At 57.6% G+C, this 25551-nt stretch overlaps 1 protein-coding gene and 2 long non-coding RNA genes across 5 annotated transcripts in view; all 3 read left to right on the top strand.

The window, feature by feature from the left end:
• The first annotated feature begins 539 nt into the window (after window positions 1-539).
• On the top strand, window positions 540-2883 carry LOC138688237 (uncharacterized). Of its 3 annotated transcripts, XR_011327299.1 has the most exons (3): window positions 540-828; window positions 1573-1747; window positions 1824-2883. It is a non-coding gene; the product is annotated as an uncharacterized lncRNA (long non-coding RNA). The 3 variants fall into 3 exon arrangements; XR_011327297.1 differs by having other exon boundaries at window positions 1573-2883; XR_011327298.1 differs by lacking the exon at window positions 1573-1747.
• A 3676-nt stretch (window positions 2884-6559) lies between these two features.
• Window positions 6560-7517, top strand: LOC138688321 (uncharacterized). The gene is made up of 2 exons (XR_011327344.1): window positions 6560-6794; window positions 7386-7517. It is a non-coding gene; the product is annotated as an uncharacterized lncRNA (long non-coding RNA).
• Window positions 7518-11881: 4364 nt separating this feature from the next.
• SLC38A10 (solute carrier family 38 member 10) overlaps window positions 11882-25551 on the top strand; it is a 38565-nt gene continuing 24895 nt past the window's right edge. The window contains exons 1-6 of the mRNA XM_069799438.1: window positions 11882-12121; window positions 13431-13548; window positions 17066-17111; window positions 19081-19174; window positions 20398-20541; window positions 22298-22422. Of these exons, the coding sequence (XP_069655539.1) occupies window positions 12011-12121; window positions 13431-13548; window positions 17066-17111; window positions 19081-19174; window positions 20398-20541; window positions 22298-22422 (638 nt within the window). The 5' untranslated portion in view covers window positions 11882-12010. The remainder of the gene's footprint in view (window positions 12122-13430; window positions 13549-17065; window positions 17112-19080; window positions 19175-20397; window positions 20542-22297; window positions 22423-25551) is intronic.

Raw genomic sequence — 25551 nt, forward strand, 5'->3', positions numbered from 1 at the left:
TGGGGGGGGTGGGTTGGGGGGGGTTGGAAAGGGGGGGGGGTGGGAGGGGGGGGTGGGGGGACCCCGCCGCGCCTCCCCGCTCACGCCGCGCACTCCGCCGAGGCGACGCGCCCCGCATGCTAATAAGCGCGTGCCCCCAGCGCGCCCGCGCGCGCGCGCGCGCGCGCCCCCGGTGATTGGCCGCCGCGCGGCGCTCGCGCCCCGCCGGCTCGCAATCCCCTCCCCTCTTCTTCTCCCACAACCTCTCCCCTCCGCGCGCCCGGCGTCCGGGGAAGCCTTTCCCCATTGGCTGGCTCCCCGCCAGCCGCCTGCCAATCAGAACGCGGCGAGGGTGGAGACCCTCGACGGCGGCGCCTAATTCAAGCCCGGCGGATGAATGGGGAGGGGAGGGAGGAGGGAGGAGCGCGCATGCGCGGCGCGGCGCAGCGGCGGGGGTGTTGAGTTGCAGCGGGGGTTGCATTGCACCGAAGGTGCAATGCAACCCCCGCTGCAACGCAACACCCTCCCCCCTCCCTCCTCCCCCGCCCCCGGGTGCCGATTGGCTGGCAGGCCGCCAGCCCGCTGTCAATCACGCAGTGTAAACAAGGCGCTGATTGGCCGGCCCCTGCCAACAGCGAGGACGGGCCCCGCGCGCGGTTTCAAGGCGGCCCCCGGCCGGGAAAAGGGAAGGGAAGGGGAAGGAGGGGGGGGGGGGAGAACCGGGGGCGGTTTCTAGGCTCCCCCCCCGGGCAGACCCCGAGGGCCGGGAGCGGCGCGGGGGAGATCAAAGGCGGCGGCGAGAGGGGAACGGGCCGGAGTCCGCCACCGGCTCCGCCGCACTGCTGGCAGGTCGGGGAGGGGGGGGCTCCAGGGGGTTATAAGGTGGGGGGGGGGACACGCAGGACTGCAGCGCTGGGGGCCCTGCGAGGTGGAGGTTTGCGGTGTTGGGGGGGGTCCTGCGGGGCGAAGCTGGGGGGCTGTGCAGTGGGGGGGTGTGCAATGCTGGGGGGCTGTGTGGAGCGATGTTGGGGGGCTGTGCAATGGGGGGGTGCGATGTTGGGGGCTCTGCAGTGTGGGGGGGGGTGTGCAATGCTGGGGGGCCGTGCGAGGCGATGTTGGGGGGCTCTGCAATGGGGGGGTGCGATGTTGGGGGGCTCTGCAGTGTGTGGGGGGCTGTGCAATGTGGGGGGGGTGCAATGCTGGGGGGCCGTGCAGCGTGTGTGGGGGTGCAGTGTTAACGGAGCTGTGCAATGCTGGGGGGCCGTGCGGTGCGATGTTGGGGGGCTGTGCATTGTGGATGGGGGTGTGCAATGCTGGGGGGCCGTGCAATGTGTGTGGGGGGTGCAGTGTTAAGGGGGCTCTGCGGTGCAATGTTGGGGGGCTGTGCAACATGGGAGGGGGGTGTGCAATGCTGGGGGGGTGCAGTGTTAAGGGGGCTGTGTAATGGGGGGAGTTGCAATGCTGGGGGGCCCTGCGGTGCAATGTTGGGGGGCTGGCTGTGCAATGTGGAGGGGGGAGTGTGCAATGCTGGGGGGGCCACGCGGTGCAAGGTGGGGGGGAGGCAGTGCAATATTAAGGGGCTGTACGATGCAGGGGGGCTGCACGGGGTGAGGGGAGCCGGGGGCCATGCGTCCCCCAGGACCATGCAACGGGAAGGGTGGTGAGCAGGCGGCGGAGGTAGAGGAGCGGCGCGGAGGCCGGGGCCGGTACCGGGAACAGCGGGGGCTGACGGTGCCTGTCACCGTGGGTCCCCGGCAGGGCACTGCAGGTTGGTTTCTTTTTTTTTAAATAAAAGGACGTAATTGATTGAAAATGCTCAAATAAATCTAAATAACTTGTAAAAGCTATTAGATTACAACGGAGCTATTCATTACGCCGGGACGACAATCGAGTTAGGAGGGCGAGCGGCCGGGGGATGTGGCACAGCCTGTGGGGACCCTCCGGCATCACGGCCGCACCGCGCCCCGGCACCGCACGGACAGACCTGCACACACCGGGACATATGGACGCAGCACGCTCCCGCACCCACCGGGACGGGGCACAAGGACAGCTGGCCAGGGCCAGCCGGCTGCACCGCGGGGCACAGCCCTGGCACACGCTCTAGTGCAGGGGGACGTGCAGCTGCAGCAGGGAGCGATGCACAGGGACACACGGACACACGCCTAGAGGGATGCGCACCCAGCCTCCTCCACGGCCGCGGTGCGAAGGCCACGGTGCCGGTAGGCACCGGCGCGGTGCAGGCAGCGCTGCCCAGGGTGAGCACCGTGGTGCCGCGGGCCCGTCTGCGCAGCAGGGATTTCTCCTCCACCCGGGTGAGGAGTGGGGCGGGGGCCGGGTTGCAGGAGGGGAGATGTGCTGGGACCCTCCGGGGATGGACCCTCGCTGCATGCTGCCCCCTGAAAAGCTCTTTTTTTTCCCCCGGATTATTTTCCCTGTGGCATTTCAATGCAGCTGCCGGAGCAGAGCAGCCTGGCCGGCACGGGCTGAGCTCTGCAGCCAGATCCGGGGCTCCTACTTGCCTGGGGAAACCTGCCATAGGGAGCGGGGCTGGCTGCATCCTGACCATCCTGCGGAGCATCTTCCCGTGGATGTTCATGGCAGCGCCGAGCCGCAGCCCATAGTCACCCCCGCGCTCTGGGAAACGTGCTAAAAACATCCCCGTTGGATCCCTCTCCATCCAAGAAAAGCATTCCGGCCTGATAAATAACATTACGGATTAACCCAGCGCACGGAAGCAACGCCGAGTGGCAGCGCGAGGCAAATCCCGGCGTTGGGGTAACAGTGTGCCGGGTGCCAGCAGCCCAGTGGGTTGGGGCCGGCATATTGTTCGGCTGCTGGTGGTCGGGGAGCGCTTGGAAATGATTTCTTACTGGAAAAAACGAAAAAAAGAACAAAAAAGAAAAAGCCCAAAAGCGGCTGTGAGGCTCTTCTTTCCCCCAGCGAGCACCAGGGCGGGAGTGGGCAGACCCCCTCCACCGTGAGCAGAACCCCCCATGGGCAGATTCTCTGGGGGGCACCCCCCCCCCCCCCCCCACCAGTGGGTATACATCCCCCGTGGGCAGCCCCCCCTCCCCGCGTGGGCTCCCTGAGCGAGCTTGATCAATGAAGCGAGCCCAGACGAGTGCAATTAAAGCCAGTTTAATGACGGCCCCCCCTCTCACATATACCCACGCCCTCGCCCCCGTAGCCGCCTTTGTCCGCGCCCGGGGCGGCCCCACCGGGACCGGAGACAAAGGGCGGCGGGAGGGGCCCGGTCCGCGGAGCCCCGTCCCGGGGCTCCGCGGACCGGGCCCCTCCCGCCGCCCTTTGTGGGGGCCGGGCCGAGCTCTCCGCCCTTTCCCGGCCCCCCCCCCCGACCCCCCCAGAGACCAAGAGCTGCTGCTGAATGGGCCCTCCACAGCTCCCAGCCCTGCGCCGCTGCTGCGTGCATGCACCGTGCTCAGCCCCAAAGCCCTGCGCCGCTGCTGCGTGCATGCATGGTGCTCGTGTCCCTGTCGTCGTCCCCCCCCACCCCGAGTCCTGCACCTGCGTTGCTCCCACCTGGGTGCATGGGCCGCACGTTGCTGCGGCTCCCGGTGCGCGCGTGGCGCGGTGCCCGCAGGGAGCGTTTGTGCCGCTGGCCCTGCGTGCTGCTGCACGGCTGCGTCGGGGCCGGCAGCAGGAGCCAGGCTGGGGCCGTGCCGTCGCAGAGCACCCTGAACGCGGAGGAACCCTTGGGTGGGCAGGAGAGGACCCTGAGGAAGGGGTGCGGTGGCAGAGGCAGGGGCTGCAGGCAGGGCACTGCCTGTCCCTGCGCAGGGGGGTCTTCCTCTGGCCTGGCTACATTTGGGGGTGCAGCGAGGAGGCTGCGACTGGCGTGCTGGCACCCTGACCCGGCATGGTCTCCAGCTCCTCCACCTGCCTGGCTGGAGCTGCTCTCCCAGCAGCGGGCACCTGCCCTGGCCATTTCGGTGCTTCATCCTCACGGGAGCTGCTGAACCCCCCTGGAAAGGGTCAGCCCTGAGCTGGAGCCAGAGCAACCCCCTGCTCTCCCCAGTCCTCCCCGGCACTGCCATGGTTGGACCCCCCGGTTGATGTGACCCCGCTGCTGCCCATGCTCAGCCCGTCCCAGGCCTCTACGGCACGGCACAGCATGGCACGGCACGACATGGCGCAACACAGGCGGCTCAGCCTCCTGGCGCACAGGGCAGGCGGGTTTCCAGCTGGCCACGGGTTTGCCGGCGTGTTGCAAGGCCATCTGCGACTAAGGGTCGTCTTTGCAGATGCGGAGGGAAGAGGCAGCTTGGCGCTGCTGTCACCTCTGATCCCAGCCTGGGGATGTTGTCCCCCTGCCCCGTGGCCCGGGGAGGTTTCTGAGGGTGGGGGGGGGGCAGGGGGGGCCACAGAGCCGCAGCCGCTCAGGGGTCCCAAGGAAAAAGGAAGGAACTTAACTCCCATTAACTGTCCCATTGTATCGGCCGTGGTAATAATCGGGTTTGCTAATGCAATTGCTGCTGCGATGCGAAAATCCTACTGGAAAATGTATTAGAGCAATTATCCGTCTCACTCCGCAGCCGGGTGTAGCATTAATATTCAATTTTGATGTGGAAGTCCTATTATGTTAATGACTTCAGTGACAAAAGTCGTTAATGTAAGACGTTTCCTTTATGGCGCGGCATTAGCCGGGGTGAATACCACCGCGACACCGGTGCGCATGGTGGGATTGAACGAGTCACGCCACGAGGGCGGCAGGCCGGGGCCGCGGTGCTGCGGGGGGAGCCGGGCCGGGCCCCCTCCCCTGGCTCTGCACGGACCCTCGTGTCTCCGTCGGAGCAGCCGCTTTCCCTGGCACACGGTGCTGCCAGTGCAAGGGACAGCCGGTGCACGGGGCCATGCGGGAGGGCTGTGCCGGGGGCACGCCAGCGGCGGGGGCACAGCGGCAGCGGGGTGTGCCGGGGCCCCGAGGAGGGCGCGGGGTGGATTAGCTGCGCCGCAGCGCATCCGGCAGCGGCACTCCCTCTGCCGCAGATGCCCTCCTTTGTTCTCTCCCCGAGCCAGGGGAGATGCACCGGCGCTTCCCCGCCTGCCAGAGAGCACGGCGGTGCTGGCCCGGGGCTCGCCGGCATCCCTGACTCCCCCCGTAACACTGGGGCTGCCCCCCTGCCTGGCTGCTGCGGTGCTGCTGCCTGCAGTTTGGGCAGCATCACAGCCAGGCCTGGACGGATGGATGGATGGACAGCTCTTCCTCGGGATGTGGCGGAGACATGCGGGTGGCCGGCACCGGAGCTGCAGGCTTGTAGCGGGGGGGACACAGGGAGGGGGATGAGAAGCACAGCCAGGGCCTGGGAAACCCAGCAGCAGAAGCAGCACCCCTTGATCTGGCCATCACCGGCCACCACCACGGCTCCTGGACGGGAACGGCAGTGCCGTGGCCGGCGTAAGGCTGAGCCCCTGCCGTGATAGACAGCGTCCTGGAGCGCTGGAGGGGATTGGAACTGTCAAACATGGGAGCCGGGATAGTAAAAACCACCGTGACCTTCACCTTTCCAGCAAAAGGCTCGTCTCAAGCAGCCATGCTCGCCCCTGTTGGCCTGGGAGTGACTTAACACACCGGCTTTGCCGTGAGCGTGGCCCAGCAGCGGACGGCCCTACGGCACAGGCACGTGGCCGGCCTGGCGTTGGGGCCGGTTGGGAAGCAGGAAATTTCTCATGGCCAAGGAGGGGCTGGCGGTTCCCGGACAGAACCCCGGCACGGGCTGGGATTTCCCGGCAGCCTTTTCTGGGCCCCTCAGGATGTTCCTATCCGGCACAGCTGCGGTGGTGGCAGCTCCCTGCTCCCCTGCATGTGGTGGGTGCTCGGCACAGCCGGCTCCCAGCACACGGATCGGCACACGGCCGTACATCCCAGCCCCGAGGGTCCACGCGTGGCTGCACAGGGTGGGGGCTGCAGGCAGTTGGGCTTTGCTGCCCAACCGGGCACCCGGGACAGAGCCTTGAGGGACCCATCCGGGGCTGGGACCCCTCCTCACCATGGCCCCCCCGGGGTTTCCCGGGGCAGGAAGGTGCCAAGGCAGTGCCGGCACACAGAGTCCGGCATCGACACCGCACGGCCGGCCACCTCTCCTTGGGGCTGCTGGGTGCTGGGGGGGTGCCCGGAGCACCGTGCCCCTGGGGTGGCCATTGGCGGGGCCACAGCCCAGCAGGGTGGGAGCGCTCCCCAGGGCCCGGGATTACCGGGACGGGGGGGTGCAGGGGTGTCACGGCCACATCCCCACCCGTGGGGAGCGGCTCGGGGCGGGTGGGGGGGGCTCGGTCTTCCCGGGAGAGTGGGACGTGAAGGGAGCGGCGGGGCCGGGACTCGACACGTCCCGGGGCTGCTCCGTGTCCCCGGGCACGGCGGTGGCGGCTCCGCGAGCACGTGGCCGGGCCGGGCCATAAGCGGCCGCCCCGCCTCGCCCCTCCCCCCGCGCGCCCATTGGCTCACCCTTCCCCCTCCCGCGCGCCCATTGGCCCCGGCGCCCTCCACAAACAAAGGCCGGCGCCCGCGGGGGGCCCGGCGCGCCGCTCTGATTGGTAAAACCGCGGCGAGGGGGGCGGGACGAAGAGGGAGGAAGGAACGCGGGCGAGCCCCTCCCTCCGAGCCGCGCCAGATGCCTTATAAGGGGCGGGGCGGGGCGCATCCATTCATGCGCGTATAGGAGAGGCGGGCCTATCGCGTGGCTCCGCCCCCCGCGGCGGCGCGCGCTCCGGGAGGGGGCGGGGCTCTGTCCCACGGTGCCGCGCAGGCGGGAGGAGCGGCCCGGTACGGCAAGGCCAGGTTCGGTTCGGTACAGATGGTACGTGCGGCCGTGACGGTGCCGGGGCTGGTGGGGGACGGGAACGGGGGGGTGGGGGAGCGCGGTGGCCCGTCTGATGCGTGTCCCGCGTGTTCGCGGGTGCGTGTTCGCGGGTGGATCCCCGTCCGGTCCCCGCGCGTCTCCTCGGCCCCGGTGCTGCCGTCCTCCGTTGGCCCGCACGGCTCTGTGTGCCTCGCGTGTGTGGCTGTGCCTTCCCTGCACGCCCACGCGTCTGTTATGCTGGGGCGGGGGGGGTCCCCGTTCGGCGCCCCCCCCCCCTTACCGGCCGGGGCTCTGCATCACCCCGGGGGTCCGCCGGCCCGGGCAGCCCCAGCTTTCCTCATGCCCTGGGGGGGACATCTGCCCTGAAATCCACCCCACGGCGAGCACAGGCTGCGGGACCCCACGGCACGTGTGCCAGGACATTGGGGTGACACCGGGGCTGGGGGGGGCGTCACCATAGCCTCTCACCTCCCCCCGGGACGGTTTGTGCTGTTTAACCCCCACCACTTCTCGCCCAGAGAAATCGGGTCCCTCTCCTCCATTTTCCTAATAGCGACCATAAATTTATTTACATTTCCAATCTGCCAGGTACTCGCATGACACACGGCGGCTTCCAGCCTGCGCCGCAGATATGGATTGAACTTTAGTCTCTGAGCAATTAAGGTGCCTGAAACTGCACTTCATTAATGGTTGTTATGCAATAAAACCGATAAAACTGCCCTTATTTGCAATATAAAAACGCAATTTGTTTTAATTTATGTTTTTAAATACTTGCCGGGTTGTTCCTGGGCTCTGCCAGGCATCTGTCATTGGGGCCGGCCGTGGCGCGGAGCAAAGCGGCCCTGGCCTGCTTGGCGGTGGGTGCTGACCCCTGCAGGGAGGGGGGGACACGGGGTGCTCTGTGTGGTGCGTGGGCGCAGACCCTCGGGTGCACCCACCTCTGGGCTGTGGCATGAGTGGACTCTGCCCTGGCAGCCTGGGAAGGGGGTTCCCATTCCTCTGGGACTCTGCACTGGGGCCCCCCCCAGCCTGCAGTCCCATACATTGTGTCCGCCTCGCCCCAGGGAATCTGCCTGGCAGAGAAGGGAGGGCAGGGATGCCCCCTGGGGCCTCGCAGTCCTGGGGGAGAGCTGCCCTGCACCGTGGGTGGTTCATGCGAGCCCCACGGCACGCTGCGGCACAGAGCCCCCCGACCCGGAGCTGCTACCGAGGTGAATTCTTGCAGAGGCAAATACCAGCCGTGAGTGAGGAAGGGATGGTGGGGCAGGGGTGGGAGCTCCCATGCCTGCATCCCACTGGGCAGAGCCGAACTGGGGCATTTTTCCTGGGATACCACCACCCGTGAGAGTTGCAAATCTGTCTCTGCCTGGTTCTGCTCAGCACAGCATGTGTACACACACACATGCCTGCACACCCAAGCACACGCGTGCACGTGCACAGAGGTGCGTGCATCCCCACGGAGCAGCGTCAGACAAAGCAGCGCTCCCTGCCCAGCCCCAGCAGCTGCCGGACCTCCCCGGGGGGGGGTGTTGCATTTTCATAAAACAGCTCGGGATCCCCAGCCGGCCCTAAGCCACCTTTTCTAATTACAGTAATTGCAGCTCCGGCAGCCCTCTGGGGCTGTTTATTCTCTGTGGCTCCAAATCCAGGCGGGAGGAATCTGGGCCATCGAGCAGGACTGGGAAGGGCTCTGAGCTGCCAGGGCTTCCCGGCAGATCCCGCGGTAGGGATGCTGCCGCCAGCTCCGTTCCTCTCTCTCGCGCTAACAAAACGAACGGGGCCTTGCTTTGCCCTTCGCCGGCTTCCAGGAGCCAGCCGGAGATGCCGTGCCCCACGCCGTGCCAGCTGAGTGGGGCTGAGGGGTCCATGGTGCAAGCCCGTTGTCCCAGTCCCCATCCCGGTTGGCTTTTCCTCGTGCCGGTGGCTGACTGTGCTCCCAGGGGGTGCAGGGAGCTTCAGCGCTTTCCAGGGAGTTCTGTGCTTGCTCTTGGCATGTTTGCGGTGGGGAAATGGCCCTGGTGCTGCTGGGGAGGGTCTGCCCTTGGCTGGGACGCGGACAGATGGCTGGACAGAGACCCCAGCACATGCCGGAGGCAGGATTTGGCCCTGGGCTGTTAGTAATGGCCGAGCAGCTGAAGGCACCTGAGGAACTGGAGAGAACTGTGGTCCCTCGGGACGGGCACGGATGAGCCCCGGGAGCAGTGGCACAGGAGGAGGGGATGGTGCTGGGTGGGAGCTGCTGCTCCTGGGGCTGCTGCGGGGGGATAAATAAAGAAAATAACCCCGAGGAGGAGGCAGCAACAAGCACACGGCCACCGCTGCAATATTGGGCAGTTATTACGAGCAATAAATACACTGCTGGCTTGCAGGGTGCCCTTTGGGCTGGTGGTAATTGCCCTTCACAGCAGCTCCCGCTGGTGACTGCGGGATGCCCCCCCACCCCCTGCCACGGCCAGCTCTGCTTTCCTTCATTTTAGTCCTTATCTGTCTAATTATTTCACCCCTTTCACAGCCTGTCCCCTTTCCCATTTGCTGAGCAGCAGCATGTTGAACCCCTGTTGATTTTGGGGGGAAGGAGGTGGGTTAGCCGGGGTGGGGGCCCTCATCCTCCCCCCAGCAAGGTGCATGGGGATGCTGGTGAAGGGGAGGGAGGGGGGCTTGCCCCGGCTGAGCCTGGCACCACCGAGGGGATCAGGGTTCCCCAGGACCCTGAGCAGCACCCAACTTGGGGTGCAGCCCCGGTGCCACCCTGGGAGTCCCGGTCGTGTCCCGCCAGTGCCATGCACGGTGCAGACGGTGCCGGTCAGGAGAGCGTGGCTGTCCCATGGCACTGCAAGGGGATGCTGGCAGCTGGGCACCGGGCCACGGGCCACCGCAGGCACCCAACGGAGGAATAGGCTAGTTTTGGAGGGGATGCACATGCCAACGGTGTTCCCAGGGCCTGGGATGGGGGTGGGATGGAGACCACCCTGCACGGGCAGGGGCTGCAGGCAATGCCAGCCTCAGGTTTGCCCTGGGAAGCGGCAGCTGCCTGTCCCTGCCTGCGGTGCCACGGCAAGCAGTGGCCAGCCCGTGGCATGTGATCCATTTATTTGGTAGCCAGGAGCTGATGGGTTGCAGGCGAGCGGCTGCAGGTGGTTTGGATTGCAGCGGGGCTGGGGACACAGCAATTGGAAACACATTGTCCCAGCAGACCGACCGGCACTATGTGGGGAGCCGGGCAGTGCCAGAGCTGTCCCAGCCTGTCCCAGTGACCCACACCAGTGGCTCCACTCGTGCTGGTGACCCCGTGTTGGTGCCTGCCATGCTGGAGACCACCGGGGCATTGGAGCTGGGGCCACCGTGCCCCCTGCCGCACTGTGTCCCCAAGCTGGCGCTCGCTCACCCGGGCTGGTGACAGGGTCAGGGGCCACAGAGCGGGGGCTGCTCCCCCAGCATCCCCGTCCCACGGCGCGGGGACTCAGAGCCAGCCGGGTCTCGGTGCTCGCTGGGCTCCTGGCTACCGGCGGCCGCTCACACGCGGAGAAGCCACCTGAGCCCTTTTTTCTGCCAGTGCTGAGTTAGGGGCTGTGTAACGCTAATTGGATAAACATGATTTCCCCTCTAACTCGCTGCAGATGTCTCCTCTGCATGGGAGCAAGGTGCTCTCCCTTCCAGGCATGGCGGGTGGCTGCCGCCGGTGCCTGGCGGCGGCTCTGCCCTCCCCAGCAGGTGCTCGGGCACCCATGGGTGGGAGATGCCCAGCTCCACGCCACCCCCAGCCCGTGGCAACAGGCGGGTGCTGGGGCAGGGCTGCGAGGTGGTCCTCGGGGACACGCACACATGGGCCTCGCTGCGTGTTCCTGGGGGCACAGGGGAACCCCCACAGCACACGGGGGTTCCCTTCCCCTGCAGCCCCCCTCGTCCCCTGCCTGGGTGCTGCATCCCACATCGGGGTACCACGTCCCACCCCCAGGCGCTGCAGGCCACGGCCGCAGCTCCCCCAGATCAAGGCAGCGACAGCCCCGAGGGGACCCCCCCGTCCCACCTGGGGGACACGCAGGGACACAGGCACGGCCCTGGCGCAGCAGGCAGAGAAACGCAGCTGGCACTGCCGCCGCTGCCGGCCCTCGAGCCCGTGCGGCACCTGGAGGGAATTAGGCAGGCGTGTTCACCTCCCTGCAAACCTTTTGTAGAGCAAATTCCTGCGGTTACCCATTGCAATTGCTGCAAATTATACAAGCGCCGCGTGTTTCATTCCAACGGCAGCGTGCAGTTGGCGTGCGCCGCTCTGACCTGCCGTGGTGCGTGGCCCCGGGGGAGCCGTCCAGAGCCTCCCGCGTCTTTCCTTTTATTTTCTTTCTTTTTTTGCTTTCTCCTCCTCAGGAGATGAAGAGTGAGCAGGAAGGTGGGAAGAACCGGGGGGATGCCTGTGGCAGGCAGGGAGCCCCCCGGGTGTTGGGTGATCGTCCGCCGCCTGATGGAGGTTGGCACCCATGGCTCGGACCCCCCCCACACCCCGAGAGCAGGCTGCAGGGGGTACCCCCGCTGCGGACAGACAGACCCACGGCCACGCCGGAGTCGGGGACCGCTCCGGCCGGGACAGGGACCCCCAGACCTGCTGCGTGCGTCGCGCGGGCGCAGCTGGGTGCTACGCCCAGATGTGCGCCCAAGGGTTCTGCCCAGCCCAGCGGGGGGGCCCTGGGCGATGGGCTGCCCTCGGGGTGGGTGCAGCTGCGTTGCGCACACGCGTGTGCGTGCGTGTGCATTCATTTGCACGCCTGCATCTGCATGGGGGGGGGTCGCAGGGGTGCCGGTGCACGTGTGCAGGCGTGCGCGGGCACGTGCTTGCACCTGCAGGCGCGTGCCCGCCCCTCGGGGGGGTTCCCCCGGGCCGGGGACGGGGGGGACCCCCCGGTTTCACTCCCATCCCAGTTCTCCCAGGAGCAGCGGGTACGGTCCTCCGAGGCGGCAGGAGTAGCCCGTTCGACGCCGCTCTGCCCTTCTCCTCTCATTACCCGGCCTTTTGGCTTCCCGGAAGCGCCAGCGGAGCAACGGAACCCGGAAGTGCCGCTGTGGCCGGTGCCGGGGCCGGCGGCGGGGCCGGGGGCGGGGCGGGTTTGGTCACCGCTATGGCGGGCACGGGTGGCTGAGGAGTCGCTTGGGGACGCGGGTGGTGGCGGTGGCGGCTGCGAGCCGGACCCCGCGCCACGGGGACGCTCCCGCCGCGGGTCATGGCGGCGGCGGCGGCGGCAGCGGCGGGCTCCAACTGGGGCCTGATCATGAACGTGGTGAACAGCATCGTGGGGGTGAGCGTCCTCACCGTGCCCTTCTGCTTCCGACAGGTGAGCGCTCCGCCGCCCCCCCCCCGTCGCCGGTGTTCCCCCGTTCCCCCCCCACCCCTCCCCCGCCGGTTCCCGGTGCTGGGGGGTGCTTCTCCCGGGGGCGGCGGGGCCGGCCGGTTAGCCCCTCGTCGCCGTCTCCGGTAGAGACTGGTGGGGTCGGCTGCCCGCGGGTCTCACTGAACCGGGCGGTCCTGCCGGTGTCCCCGTCGCTCTGAGGCCGATGAGAGGCACCGGGAGGGTCGGGAGGGACATCGGGGACCGTCGACGGTTTCCCCCGCCGAGAGAGACCCCCGTGTGGGGCTGGGGGCTGCGTGTGTCGGTCCGTTCTCTTGTCGGCTGGAAGTCCCCAGGGGTTCCTTGGCGCAGTGTCTGCCCCAAGCCCTGGGGGCCAGGGAGGGCAGTCAGGGGCACGTTTGCCCCTGGCCCCAATTTGAAGGGCGGTTCAGTGTTTTGGGGTGGTTGGTAGAGGATGGTCAGCGAAGGAACCGCTACAGACTGAGGTCTCTTGCACCAAACTATGCATTTTTCCTTGTTGTGAGGTCTGCAGGTAACCATTTCTGCCTTTCCTGTGAGTAGAAGGGAAAAACAATTGAAGAATTTATCCATATGATAAACGTGGGTCGGCTTGGAGGTGTTTGCAAACCAGGTGTTGAGCCCTTAAGCTGAGCTGTGCCCCTGCTCCCCCTCTCCAGGAGCTGCCACCATCCCTGTGGCCACACCAGGTTTAAATACAGCAGAAAAGGAGATGGCTGTGATAAAGATCTGGCATCACTTGTACCTCTTTAAAGTCACCTGCTTAAAAAGTGTCCAGTGTTTAACATCCCCCGCTGCAAATGCATGAACCAGCAAGGCAGGACAGCCCTGGTAGTGAGCTTGGTAATTAGTTCACGCTATCAAATAAATTTACAACAGAGTTTGCACCTCGGGATTAGGAGTGGTCTTTCTTTGCTCTGTGTGAAGCTGCTGAGAGCTGTGGAGAGCACTGGGGGAATGAATGAGGGGAGCTGTGGAAGTCCTGCTCCACAAACGGCTCCCAGTTCACTCTTTGGTGCTTAAATTGGTGCAGCTGGAAGCTGTGGGAAACAGGTGGCTGCTCCGCGTTGTCCTTGGGCTGTGGAGAGTAAAATTGAGCTTGTACGTCATGTTTCTCCTGGCTGCTCTGAAGTCGAGGGACCTCTCTTAACAGGCAAAAGTGTGGCTGGAAATATGTGAGGGAGCCTAAAGGGGGTAAGGGACAGCAATAAGGCTGTGCGGAATGACTGACTTTCCATCTTGCGCTTGTCTCTTCCCCCCTCTTCTCCCGTTTCAGTGTGGCATTGTCCTGGGAGCTCTGCTGCTGATTTTCTGTTCTTGGATGACTCATCAATCCTGCATGTTCCTGGTGAAATCGGCCAATCTCAGCAAGCGCAGGACCTACCCCGGCCTGGGTGAGAATTTTCAGCTCTAGGGCTTGTTGGTTTGTTTTTTTTTTTAACTGCAATTTTTCTTTGACCTCTTAATTTACAACTTTCATACTGATATTGTTGGAATAGCAAATGGTTTCTTGATGTAGTTTTCAATTTGTGTTGTCTTCCTCTGTCAGTCTCTCCCCCCTGCCCCATGTCCCCAGGGGAACGCGAGGGTTTAATTCTGCTCTTGACAGTGAATAGGCGCAGAATTGTTTTGACTCTGCAGGGCAGGGGAGGAGATGCAGCATTGACTGATCAAAACCCAAGTTTTCAGGAGCTGGCGTAGTGGGTGTCTGGTGTAAATTATTGGTCTCGGCACGAAAGCCGCGAGCTTCCCCACCCAGTGTGCTGCCGAGGACATCGGGTTCTGCCAGCGGAGAGCCTGGCATGGAGCTCGGGCCGCCTGGATCTGAGCTGTGTGTGCGTTTATGGCAGAGCAGAGAGGAAAGAGTGTGCAAGGTTCCAAGTGGCCAAGAAAATAAAAACATCTGCAAGATTCATGTGTGGGTTTTTGGCAGACTCTGCCAGCCCTTTTCCTTGGAGCTCGTCGCCTCTGTGCTGGCGCCAGGGTTGGCCTCTGCTTTGACCTTGCTTCTCATTCTGACTGACTTGGGGGGTAGGAGGAGGTGGTCGGGTTCCAGTCCTCTGCATCGGCATGTGAAACGACAGGAAAAGTCGTCTTTTACTCGGTTTCCCTTATTTCTCTGGGGGGGGGCGGGGAGAGAGTTGGCTGGCGTTGGCCTTGGTAAAAGAACTAAAGGAACACATGGCTCTCTTGCTGACCGTGTTGTTGACAGATGGGTTTCCTCCTCCATCCTCAGAGTGCCCGAGGTGTTGTTACCGGGCTGCACATCTTGGCTTCTGCCAGGTTATAGCTGCTAGAAACTGAAGAGATCAAGAAGTTCTGTGATGTGGGAGGTTGTGCCTGTGGTGCTGGAGGGAAGGGGGAGCCCCCAGGTAGCGTCCGACTTGTCCCTGCTGCTCCCAGCCCAGCTGCCTGGGTTGCCTCTCCCTGCCCCCTCACAACACGTCTTTGTGTATGCTGCTTCCCCGAAGTACAGAGAGTCCCCTCCACCTTGGAGCGTCTCCCGGGAAGAAGGGATCCTCTGCACTCTCTGAAGCCAAGGGGCTGGAATACACAGAGGGCCAGTAATGCTTCTAAACTTCCTGGCACCTCCTGGCACACAAACGCTGGCGCTGAAAGAAATGCCTCTGCTCCCTCCCTCTGCCCTGGGAGAGGTGCCACCGGGAGGGACAGCCCTGAGAGGAAAGGCAGTGCGGCTATAATGCATCCTAATGCATCAAGGTTGAGCAGCTCCACACAGACAGCCTTTGTCACCGTGGGCTTGTGCCCTGGTACATCTGCGAGAGATCCTGGCAGCCCCTGCAGCTGATTGTGTGGGAGGCTTTGGCAGTGCTGAAAGATGTAAGAAAGTTTTGCAAATTAACTTTGGTCAGCCAGTCCCTTCCGGAGGAACATTGAGAGCGATCGTTACAGCTACAAAAGAGCCAGGGTCGCAACAGGCTGATATCTAGCCTGGGCGTCTTCACTCAGCAGTGCTCTGTGCCTGAAGGGGTTTGCTATTAAAAATATTTTACTCTTTGCCGCTGTTCTCCTGCACTGCGTGGAAGGAAGGGAAGGGCCTTGGACAGATGAAGACAAGAAGTGGGATGCAGTTCCCAGACAGACTTTAACCAGGAGATGAGTTTATGCCTCCCCTTACAGCTGCTGAAAGTGGCCTGGGTCTTTGCAGACTACTTGTGTTGGGTACCGACCCTGTCAGCAGCACACTGCACCCCTGGGAGACAGCTCGGTTCCACTCCCTGCAGAGAAAAGTGCTGAAATACAGGCTGCCCGTTCTAGTAACCACACTTGGTTTAAAAGGGCTTCTCTATTTACTGAGCCGATTCAGCTCTGCCCAGCTTGTTAGGCATCTAGAGATCCCATTCCGAAGATGCTTGACTGTACGATTTATTTTACAGTCGTCGTCTCCTTCCTCCTTGCGAAGGTAAAGGATCCAATTTTTCCAGTGTCCCCAGATGGGGACATCTGACATAGTGTTTGAAGGCTTGTTCTCATTAGAACAGCACTTCAGAACAGCCAAGGAGACTGATTGTTTCTCAGCATCTCCGGCCTAGACGATTGCCGGCAGCTGTAGCTGTTTTCTGCAGGCACCTACCTTTCAGTGTGATGTGTAAGAGGAGCTCGCAGGAGCAGTGCAGCAGCAGCAATCCTTGTAGAGGTTGGCTCATTAATGACCCAGTCACCGGGAGGGATGTTTTTCTCTTGCTGGTTCCCCTCTCTCATCCCTGGCCCTTTGGATGTGTGAGTGAATCCCCCAAGGGCTGTTGCCTTTTCCCCTTACGGTTGCGAGTTCCCAAACGAGGTGAGAGCTGGAGGCCAAAGTGGTGTGGCCGCTCTTCGCACTCGGGCAGCGCGCCTAGTGGCGGTTGTTCCACCCGGTCTGTCACCAAGCCATTGGCTATTTTCAGTGCTACCCCACATAACAGCTCCGGTTTATTTTTCTGCTGTGGGTCTTCTGCCATGCTTTTTTCTCATTCTGTGGGAGAACATCTTGTTTCCTTAATTTTTAGCTCAAGCAGTGTCCAAAGAAATCGGAGTTTGTGTATTTAAAATAGCTGAAGATGCTTCCAGAAGCAAATAAAGTTTGTTTTCTGGTGGCCTGCAGGAATGTGTGCTGTACCTTGAGAGAAGACAAAGGGGAATCCAGGGTGGTGGTTTTCATGTTGGACCTCTGCAGTTAAAAGACTGACAGAATTGGGCAATGTGGTCTGTGCTTGGAACTGGAGGTCTCAATTCCCATTCTACCCAGTAGATCTAAAAATACAAGCGGAGTTTTCTTGGCATTTTCTTTTTAAGAAAAAACACAATGATTTAAAGACTACTGATTATTTTCTGCTACAAGCTACAACCCAAGTATGGGAGGGGAAAAAAAAAAAAGTCTCTTGGCAGCAGCCCTTTGGTGTGGGTTGTGAATACTGGGTATTCTGGGTATGGGATTGAACGTTCTGGGCACCATCTCAGATCTCCCATCCAGCAGCATCAGGCGGTTCAGTTATAGTGGGAAGATAAAAATAAAAATGAGAGTTTGATTGAAATTTTGCACTGCAGTAACTTTTTGCCACACAGCATCTTATACATGCATATTTTCTCTTCCGCGCTGACTTTCTTTTAATGGTTGCCATGTGTGACTGCTACTTCACACCACTTTTTTTTTAAAGAGGAAAAAAAAAAAAGAACCTGCTTTCTATCTTTTCCTCATCTTTGTTCCTGTCTTATGTGGTTTTCAGTTTGTGGAGGGCATGTCTGAAAAAGAAAGTGGGAGGGTGGGCAGGGAACAGCCCCAAAACACAACACCGGTGGGTTCCCGCTGTGCTGCCCTTTGTCACTGTTATTGTTTAATTTTGAACTGACGTGTGTGCCATGTTCTGGACCTTTCCTTGACTAACTGCAACTTTTTTCCTCTTATGCCAGCATTTCACGCCTATGGAAAAGCAGGAAAAATGTTGGTGGAAACAAGGTAATCTGCTGCTTTTTTAAAGCTTGAACAGTTTGGTTTTCTTTAATGAAAAATATTGCTTTGTAGCCTCTTGTGGCCTTGCTGTGCTCTTGTTTCTTACCCTCATGCCTTCTCTGGTCCCAGAAGTCTTCCTTGCCACCTAGAATTTGAACAAGAGTGTAAGTGAGATCCCCTAAGCACAGCTCACAGGTGTCGCCTTCAGCATATCCCACCTGTTCCTGCATGGAGACAGGAGTGCTTTCCAGACAGTGGGAGCACAGAAGTCGGGGAGTGAACTCATCTCCTGCTCTGCTGCATGTGCTGTGAAAGCATGGGCATGTCACTTGTGGCCGTTTTCCAGGGGTGAAATCCCTGCCAAGATCACCGTGAGTTAGTGGGAGGGAGAGCGTTCAGTACCTCGGATCCACCCTTTAGCTGCTCTGGTCCTGCCCGCTCCTTGCAGCAGGGGCTGCCTTCCTCTGCATTAGAAAATGCTTTGTGGGGGGAAATCCTGTCTCCATTTCAGGACAGACTCTGCTTCCTCAGATGACCCCAATGCAAGGAGAAGCTCCCCCACAGGTCTCATTCAGCAGTCGTGATGGGTGATGGGACATTGTTACCCCACTGCTTTTTTCCAGCAGAGATTCTTTGGTGGAGGCGTCTTGAGCCCAGGCCAGTCAGTGGTGCTGGCTCCTTCCCTCTCCCCAGCTGCAGACTGCTGCAGAACACTAAAAATACGCAGAATATTTCTCAGATGTTACTTGTCCATGCAAGCAATTGCTGTAATTGCCACAGGGATGTTATATAATTGGAACTGGGAGGGAAAGTGGTCCATGCAATCATGAATGGGAGGAGAAGCAGTTCATAAGACAATCTTTTCATTAAAGTGTGGTCCATTTTGTGGAAAGAAGTTTGAGAGCCGATTTGGTATCGAGACTTTCATGGTAGGCGTCTGCTGCGGGGTGTGGGGCTGAGAGAATCTCTTGTTGATTCTTTTAAATGTTTTTCCAAGAAATAAAGGAGTGCTTGCCATCTCCAAGGTTTGTTTTTTATTGTGGCTCCAAACTGCAGTTAAACCCACGCACGGGTTGTCACCAGAAAGGCATCTCTAGCAGAGATGTGAGGTGTGGATGCAAGGTGGATGCAAGTTCTCTGGTTTTTATTTTATCAAGGCTGAATGCAGAACTGGTGGCCTGCCCTTCACAAGCCTGATGACAGAAGCATGGTCCTCCCCTCTAGCACCAGTAGTGATGTGCAGCTTGCTCATACGGCTGTGAGAGCTCGCTCGCAGCCCACTGTATCCCTGTAGACAGAAAACCTACTTTACTACTGGTTGCCAAATGTGTTTTCGGTGTGGGTTCAGCAAAATCTGGGGCTCATCTCCACTGTGACTTGCCAGAAAGTTGTGTTAGAGGGTGAATGTACGCTGAAGCAAGGCACACTGATGCTGCTTTACCTCTGAACACAAGTGAATGACTGCACAAGATTTTAAGTCACTTTAAATGTACCCTTTTAGCTGTTTTCTGTTTAGCTCTTCTGGATGTTCCTTGGTAAACTGGGGGGTGCAGTAGGATCCTAACCAATCTTTAGCTGTTGCGATTGTGTGCAGGATATAGCCCTTGCGACCTTGTCAGTGCTAAACCTTTGTCTTAATCCTTCAGCAGCAGCTGCAGTGTATGTAGGATGTCTCTTGCTCCCAGCGTATGAACTGTAGCTCCATGCAGGACACGTAGCGGTGTTCTCACTACTCACGTGTCATTTGTGGGGGCCCCATCGCCGCAGGCTCAGTTACGGCAGTCCCAGGCAACATCTCCAGGTGTCTCTAAGGTAGCCTTAGCGTTAACAAAGCCTCGTCCCCTCGCGAGGGCTGTGCAGAGTACAAATCCACTGGGAGTGTGACTGCTGACACACACCTGCCCAGGAGCAGGGGCCGTGTTCCAGGGTTCCTGCTCTAGTCTCCTAACCTTTGTCTATTTTGTTGTTTTTGCAGCATGATTGGGCTGATGCTGGGAACTTGCATTGCTTTCTATGTTGTCATTGGTGATCTGGGGTCCAACTTCTTTGCTCGGCTGCTTGGATTTCAGGTAAATAAATCCTCACTGGATCACATCTACAATGCAGGCAGCGGTCCTAATTCTTGCATCGAGCTGTGTGTGCCTTAGATACAGCAAAGAGCGTCCTGCCTTAGTAGTGTGCTCAGCAGTGCACGAGCCGTTGTGGGGTCATCTAATGGTGAGCTTTAATGGCACGCCTTGTGCACAGAGCATTTAGCTCTATGAAGTGCTGGAAGCCCAGACGTATGGCAAACAATTAGATGTGTAAAACCTCCAATGAGGCACTTCCAACAAAGGAAGTATTTTTAACTTGGTCTCTATTAATTCTGGAGCAGATTCCTGGAGGAGATGATGCTTCCTGTCTTAATTCCTGCCCCTAAAGTGTAGTGACAGACAGTTCCTCTGTCTGAGCTCTCATCCGCTTGCAGCCCTCTAGTTCAAGAGGGATGTTTGTCCTGTCCCTTGCTGTTTTGGTGGCCAAAGTTACTGTGCGCCTGCCTCCTCCTTAAGATAAAATAAGCTGTGTGATGAGCCCAGTGTTGGCTCAAGATGCATGGTGGCAAGAGGTGCTCCTTGTGGGCAGGAGGCTCTTGCTGCTCTTTCTGGAGAGCTGTGAGCAGCAGCACTCGGAGCCAGCACGAGGGCCGTGTGGGGAAGCAAAATGGACATGTGGAAGGATTTTTGGCGGGGCTGTTATCTGCTCCGCCTGATGCTGCTAAGCTCCGATTAAGGGACTGTGAAGTTAAAAAGATGCGTTGTGGCTGCAGCCAAATTAGGTATTAAATATTTCCAAGCATTTCAGAGTGTTCTGCTATAATAAATACCAATGTGAGGTTTTGATTAATTTTCTGGATCAGAATTTTCAAGACTTCAGTCTCTTGTCTCCCAAGTAAGTTTAGTTTTTATTTAATTGCATGAAAATACCTAAATAGCTTGTGCTGGATTAGCATTTAAACACACCGCCCCCCCCCCCCAAATACTTCCACTTCAGGATGGACCTGTCACACACTGTGTAGAGCAACAGTGGCACCCAGTGACTGTATAAGCTAATCACAGACCTAGCCAAAGAAACGGCAAGCTTTCAGCATCAAATCTTTAAATACGTACAGAAGTAGAATTTCACATTTGAAATTGATCCTGGCTTTGCATTGTTTCTCACTGCGGAAAAGTTAACCACATCGGGGTTTGCTGATTTGGTGGGATGTTTTGAGTATCCTCCGTGCTCCAGTTCTTTATGCAGGTCCCTTTTCCAGGTGTCTGGCAGTTTCCGGATAGTCCTGCTCTTTGCCGTCTCCCTGTGCATTGTACTTCCATTGAGCCTCCAGAGGAACATGATGGCCTCCATACAGTCATTCAGTGCCATGGCTCTGATCTTTTACACGGTGTTCATGTTTGTGGTGAGTATCGACGCTGGGAATGCTGTTTTCCTATTGTTTTAACACAGATGTTCCCACTGGGACAGCCTGCAGGTGCAGGCCTCAAGTTTAAAATGTCCTTCCTGATAATTAGTGCTGCTAGTCCTGGGCATAACGAGTGATCTGGGTGCCTGTGCTCTTGAGCTGGTGGAGGTGGGGAGGTAGAGACTGTAGAAACTGGCCAGTGGGTCTGTAAGCTATTACACATGCTAGGGACTGCAGTGGCACAAATAATAACAAACCACAAATCAAGCTGTGGTTTATTCTGCTTGTTGGTGTCTTATAATTTAGGGCTCTGAACTTTGAATCAAAGGATGGAAGATGTGGGGAAGAGCGCCTGGAAGCAGAAGGGACTTTCATCATGCGTTAGTGTTTTGCCTTGAAAACCTCAATGCTTCTAATCTGTAGGGGGAAGGCAGCTCTCATTAAGAACTCAAGCGTGTACTTTGCATGCTTTTTTGCAGCTGATGGTTAATGTCTTTCAGGCTGCAAGTAGTTTTATTTGTTAGACACCAGCACTTCTATTTCTTGAGAGTTGAAAGCTTCATAAAGCCTTAAGTCTGGTACGTGGCGTATACTTGTTCTTAGATATTTCTAGAAAAGTTTTTCTTCACTCAGGTAAATGGATTCTTGACCATTTAGATTAAGTAGGGTAAGCTGAGAGTTACCTAAAGCTGGCCCTGTTTGGCTTGGCCAAGCCCCATTGTATAGCACCATTTACTGAGTGGTGGAGACTTTCACTTGCTTTTGAATGACTTCAGGTTTCTCCTCATGGATGCTCATGTTTGTTCGTGGAGCCCCAGCCCTATCTCTCCCAAATTTCAGGACTGGAAGAGCTGAAACAAAAGGAAGAAAAGGGAGGTGTGGAAATTCTTTCCACTTAACTTTTTTTAGTAGGTTGTGCTGGGTCACGCTTCTAAGCTTGCCTCTGTAAGGAGGCTGGACACTGTAAATAAATGAGTGTTTTACAAAACTGCCGTGTTCCCGGAGCTGTGCCTTTAAGAAAACCACAACATTTCATGAGAGTTGGCTGCACTAAAACATAATCTCTGGGGATTAGAAAACCCCCATTCAGGCGATATTATAAACAGGCATTCAGACATATTTACCTTCTGTTTCCTGTGCAACCCAATGCCTGCCAGCTTCTCTGTCAATGGCTAAAGAGCTCCCCTGGCCTCATCTGGGTACCTCGCTCTCCCTGTTTTCCTGAAGTTTATCCTTGTCTTTGGTGAACTGGTGCTGTTAAATGGCTCTGGAGTAGCAGTGTGCAGGTGGGGTCCTGTTTTAGGAACCTTTGTCTCTCTCTGCTGAACAGGATTCTCCAAGGCAAATGTCGCTTCCCGTTTGGATTTAAAAATGTGTTTAAAAAAGCGCAAAAGAAATTGCTGGGAACAACAATTCTCCCAGCTAAATGTGTCAGTGGAAATTGTTCCACCCTGGTGCGTGCTATGATGTCTGATGGCATCAAACAAGGGGGGAATGTCATAGATCTTTTAAAATACACCCCAGGATTCTCGGTGGCAAGAGGCCTATGGAGGTTGCTGGGAGCTTTAATAATGTGTGTGGGTGGGGTGGGGACCTGGGGAATTTGACTAATAGAGATTGGGCTGTGGTAGGCAGTGTAAGCTGTTCCTCGCAGAGCTGCTACATGCTGCCTTTTATCCCAGCACCGGCATTACTGCTGCTGTAAAGTTGTTTTGGGTTGGATCTTAACCCCTTTTCTTTCTCTTGGCTACAGATCGTGCTGTCGTCCTTCAAGCATGGCCTCTTCAGCGGGCAGTGGCTGCAGCGAGTTAGTTACACTCGTTGGGAGGGCATTTTTCGCTGCATCCCCATCTTTGGCATGTCTTTCGCCTGTCAGTCGTAAGTACCTGCTATTCCCACTTCTGGCAGTTGTGGTGCGCAATGAGTTTCTGTGAGGGCAGAGGGTCATGAGGATCTGCAAGGGATAGATACCATCTGGTTTCCTATTTTATTTTAATCAAAATATTTTACAGCCCACTGAAATACAGCATCTCATTCAGTTGTGACCCTTTTGTTACCTAGATGTGGGAGGGAGTTATATTTCACTTGGGAGTTTTTGTACTTGAGCAACACAAGATCATTTGGGCCAAACAGATTCTCAGTGTAATGCACATTGCTTCTGGTACAGCTGCATAAGTGATGAATTTCCCCCGTTTCTTGAAGGGAATGATTTAGTACCAGGAAAGGCAGCAGGGCTGTGTTGCCTAATGGCCGCAGGGCCCCCTGCAGGGTAGCGTACACTCCCGGCTGCTCTCTGCTTCCCCGATTTTTTTTTTTGGAGAATACTCAGAAGATCACACAGTCGTTGACTTTGGAGAGTTGTTTGTGTGTTTCCAGTTACCTGCTTTTAATGAGGGTTTCCACTGGCACGTGGAAGGACGTGACGGCAGACCAGGCTGTTTTCACGTTTCTAGCAGCATTACCTTCTGCACCAAAATGGCAAGTGAGCAATACGTGCCTGGCCAGAATAGTAACAGGCTTTAAATAGAAGTGTAAATCCAAATGTGGACACGGAAAAGACCATCCTCATTTGGAAGGCTGGCAGAGTTGGGCTTTCCCCCCTGTAGTTCTAGCAAATGGGTAGCATGCCAACAGTAAATGAATGTGACAGATAAAATTTGTTCAGACTGCTGTGTTTACACCCACACGCAAGATCCAAATCATCATTTTCCACTTATCGGCTCTCTTGGCAGCTCAGTTCCTACCCGAACACGCTCCAGTCTTGCTGTTTAATGTCTCTATTGCAACTGGCGAAGGGAATTGTATTTTTTTACAGCTTTACCTTGTTAACATTTTAAAGTTTTTAAATTCCAACTTCTTTTTTTTTCCTTATGGTAGCCACACAGTACCCAGCACTATTTTGCTGGGAGTTGGAAATGCAGGGAAATCGTTTGGTTGGGACCAGTGTGCACATACCTAAATATAGGCTCCATTACAGCACTTACGTGGCAAGCCGAACCTAAAGCTATGCGTTTTTTCCAAGCATCAGGGCAATACGCCGTCCTCAGCCCAGACAATCTTTCTAAGTATGTTATTCTCAGCTAGGTAGGTTTAATTTTGCTAACCTCTGAATCACCTTTTTAAAAAATAAATAACATAAAGCAGAAATCCTTTTCCTTCAGCACGTAAATGCAGCATACAGTAGGGACAAATAAATGCACTATTATTCTAGCTTGAAAAACTTGACCCTGCTTTACTTGTGAGTTCAATACCCTTTGCTTTTTAAAAGCTATCCTGTTGTTGCTGAAGTTGCAAAGTAGGTCACTCCTTTACAGTTATGTAGCATGGAAATTTGCTGTGGAGCTGAGAGCTGGGAGTGCGAGGACTCCTGGGTTACCTCTGCTGCAGACTCCTTGTGTGACCTTGGTCAAGTCACTGAACCCTCTAATTAAAGAAGTGTCAGTAGAGCTTTCCAGGAGAAAACTTCTAATTTCTGGAGATGGCTATTCTGGTGCAGATGGATGCAAAAATGCTGAATTCACAGGGACAATAAAAGTCAGGATGTTGTTCATTGCCTCTGTGAGCATCAGTTCCCTGCAGGCTGAGTTAGTACTGTGCTCAGAGAGCCTGTACAAGGTGGTCCCTACAGTGAAGGTGGAGAACAGATACTCTGAGGTAGCTCTGGCCATCTCTGAAGCAAGGCTGCTTTCTCCGAGACTGCTCTTAATGCTTGTGCTGACTTGTCTGCTCTCTGCTCAGGAGGAGCCATGTACTTGTGCCCTCTTTGAGGTGCAGTGTAACAGATAATGCAGGGGAGGATCCCTGATCCTTTCCTGGCCTTCAGTGCAGTCATTTTGCTTAAAAATAAACCCTGGGTGTGTCAGGACATGCTGCTTGTTGTATGCTTCTTGTCCTCTTGCTCTGCCTTGAGAAGTGGTGATGGTCAGGAGGGCCCAACAGCGTGTCGTGGGGGCTTGAGGGACACTGTGCTGGTCCTCCAAACCCAAGCTGACCAAACGGGTGCAGTTAGGTCATCGCAGGAAGCCTGGGTGCAGCTGGCCTTTGCACGGCTCTTTTTCCTGTGTCACTGCTGTTGCTCCTGCACTAATGCGAACCTGGCCTGGCTGTGCCATCCCATGCACTGCAGAGCCTCTCTGCTTCCCTCCTTTCCTCTCCTTCTTGGGCCTGGATGTTTGGCTGGCTCCCTTCCTGTCGTGGGGCTGAAGTACAGGACATAGTTGGTTAATCTGGCAGAGGTCGCTGCATTGAGGGCAGGGAGGAATCTGAAATGGAGCTGGTCTCCTCGCTCCCTGCTGGTAAATGGCTGTCACGGTGCTGCATTTGCAGACCCCGCGTGTGTCTCGCGGGTTCCTGCGAGCCGATGTGCTCAGCTTCCTTTGTGCAGAACTGTTTGACGTTAAGGGATTAAGGGTTAAGGATTTTTCTGCTTGGCCTCAGTTTGACACACTTTCTCTTAATGGCTTTGTGCCCACTGGAGCTGGGGATACCCCCTTCCCATCTAACTGGATGCTCGCCCCCTTCTCGTGAGAGTTACTTCAGTAACATGAAGCCAGGATGTAGCCACTTGAATTAAAGTAACGAGAGGTTAATGAGTTGCTAAAATATGCACCTGATGTCAAAAAGTACATTCCACATGCTTTCCAAGTCTGTAAATACCCCAAATCCTGTGTAATTGGTGCTCCCAGCTTTCTATGAACTGAGCTCTAGCAGCAGTGCTGAAATATGACAGGCGCTGCATTTAGTTTTGTTTGTTTAACTTTTCTTTTAGACAGTGTGATGCTCTAACCTTCTTCCTGCTTTTACTCTGTAAACACTGCGTTGCTTTAATTATCAGCATAGAGAGCTCCAAGAACAATAATCTGCAATGCGCTGCCTGGCCTGGTGCCACTGGTGTTTCACTGGAACAAACGGTCATTCATTTTGCAACACTTTTGAACCAAAATGTTTACATCACACGTTTAGCTCCACGTGGTGGGGTGGGGAGAGCAGGAATATTTTTGCAACACT

Source organism: Haliaeetus albicilla, chromosome 12 (genome assembly GCF_947461875.1).
Source record: "Haliaeetus albicilla chromosome 12, bHalAlb1.1, whole genome shotgun sequence".
Lineage (NCBI taxonomy): Eukaryota > Metazoa > Chordata > Aves > Accipitriformes > Accipitridae > Haliaeetus > Haliaeetus albicilla.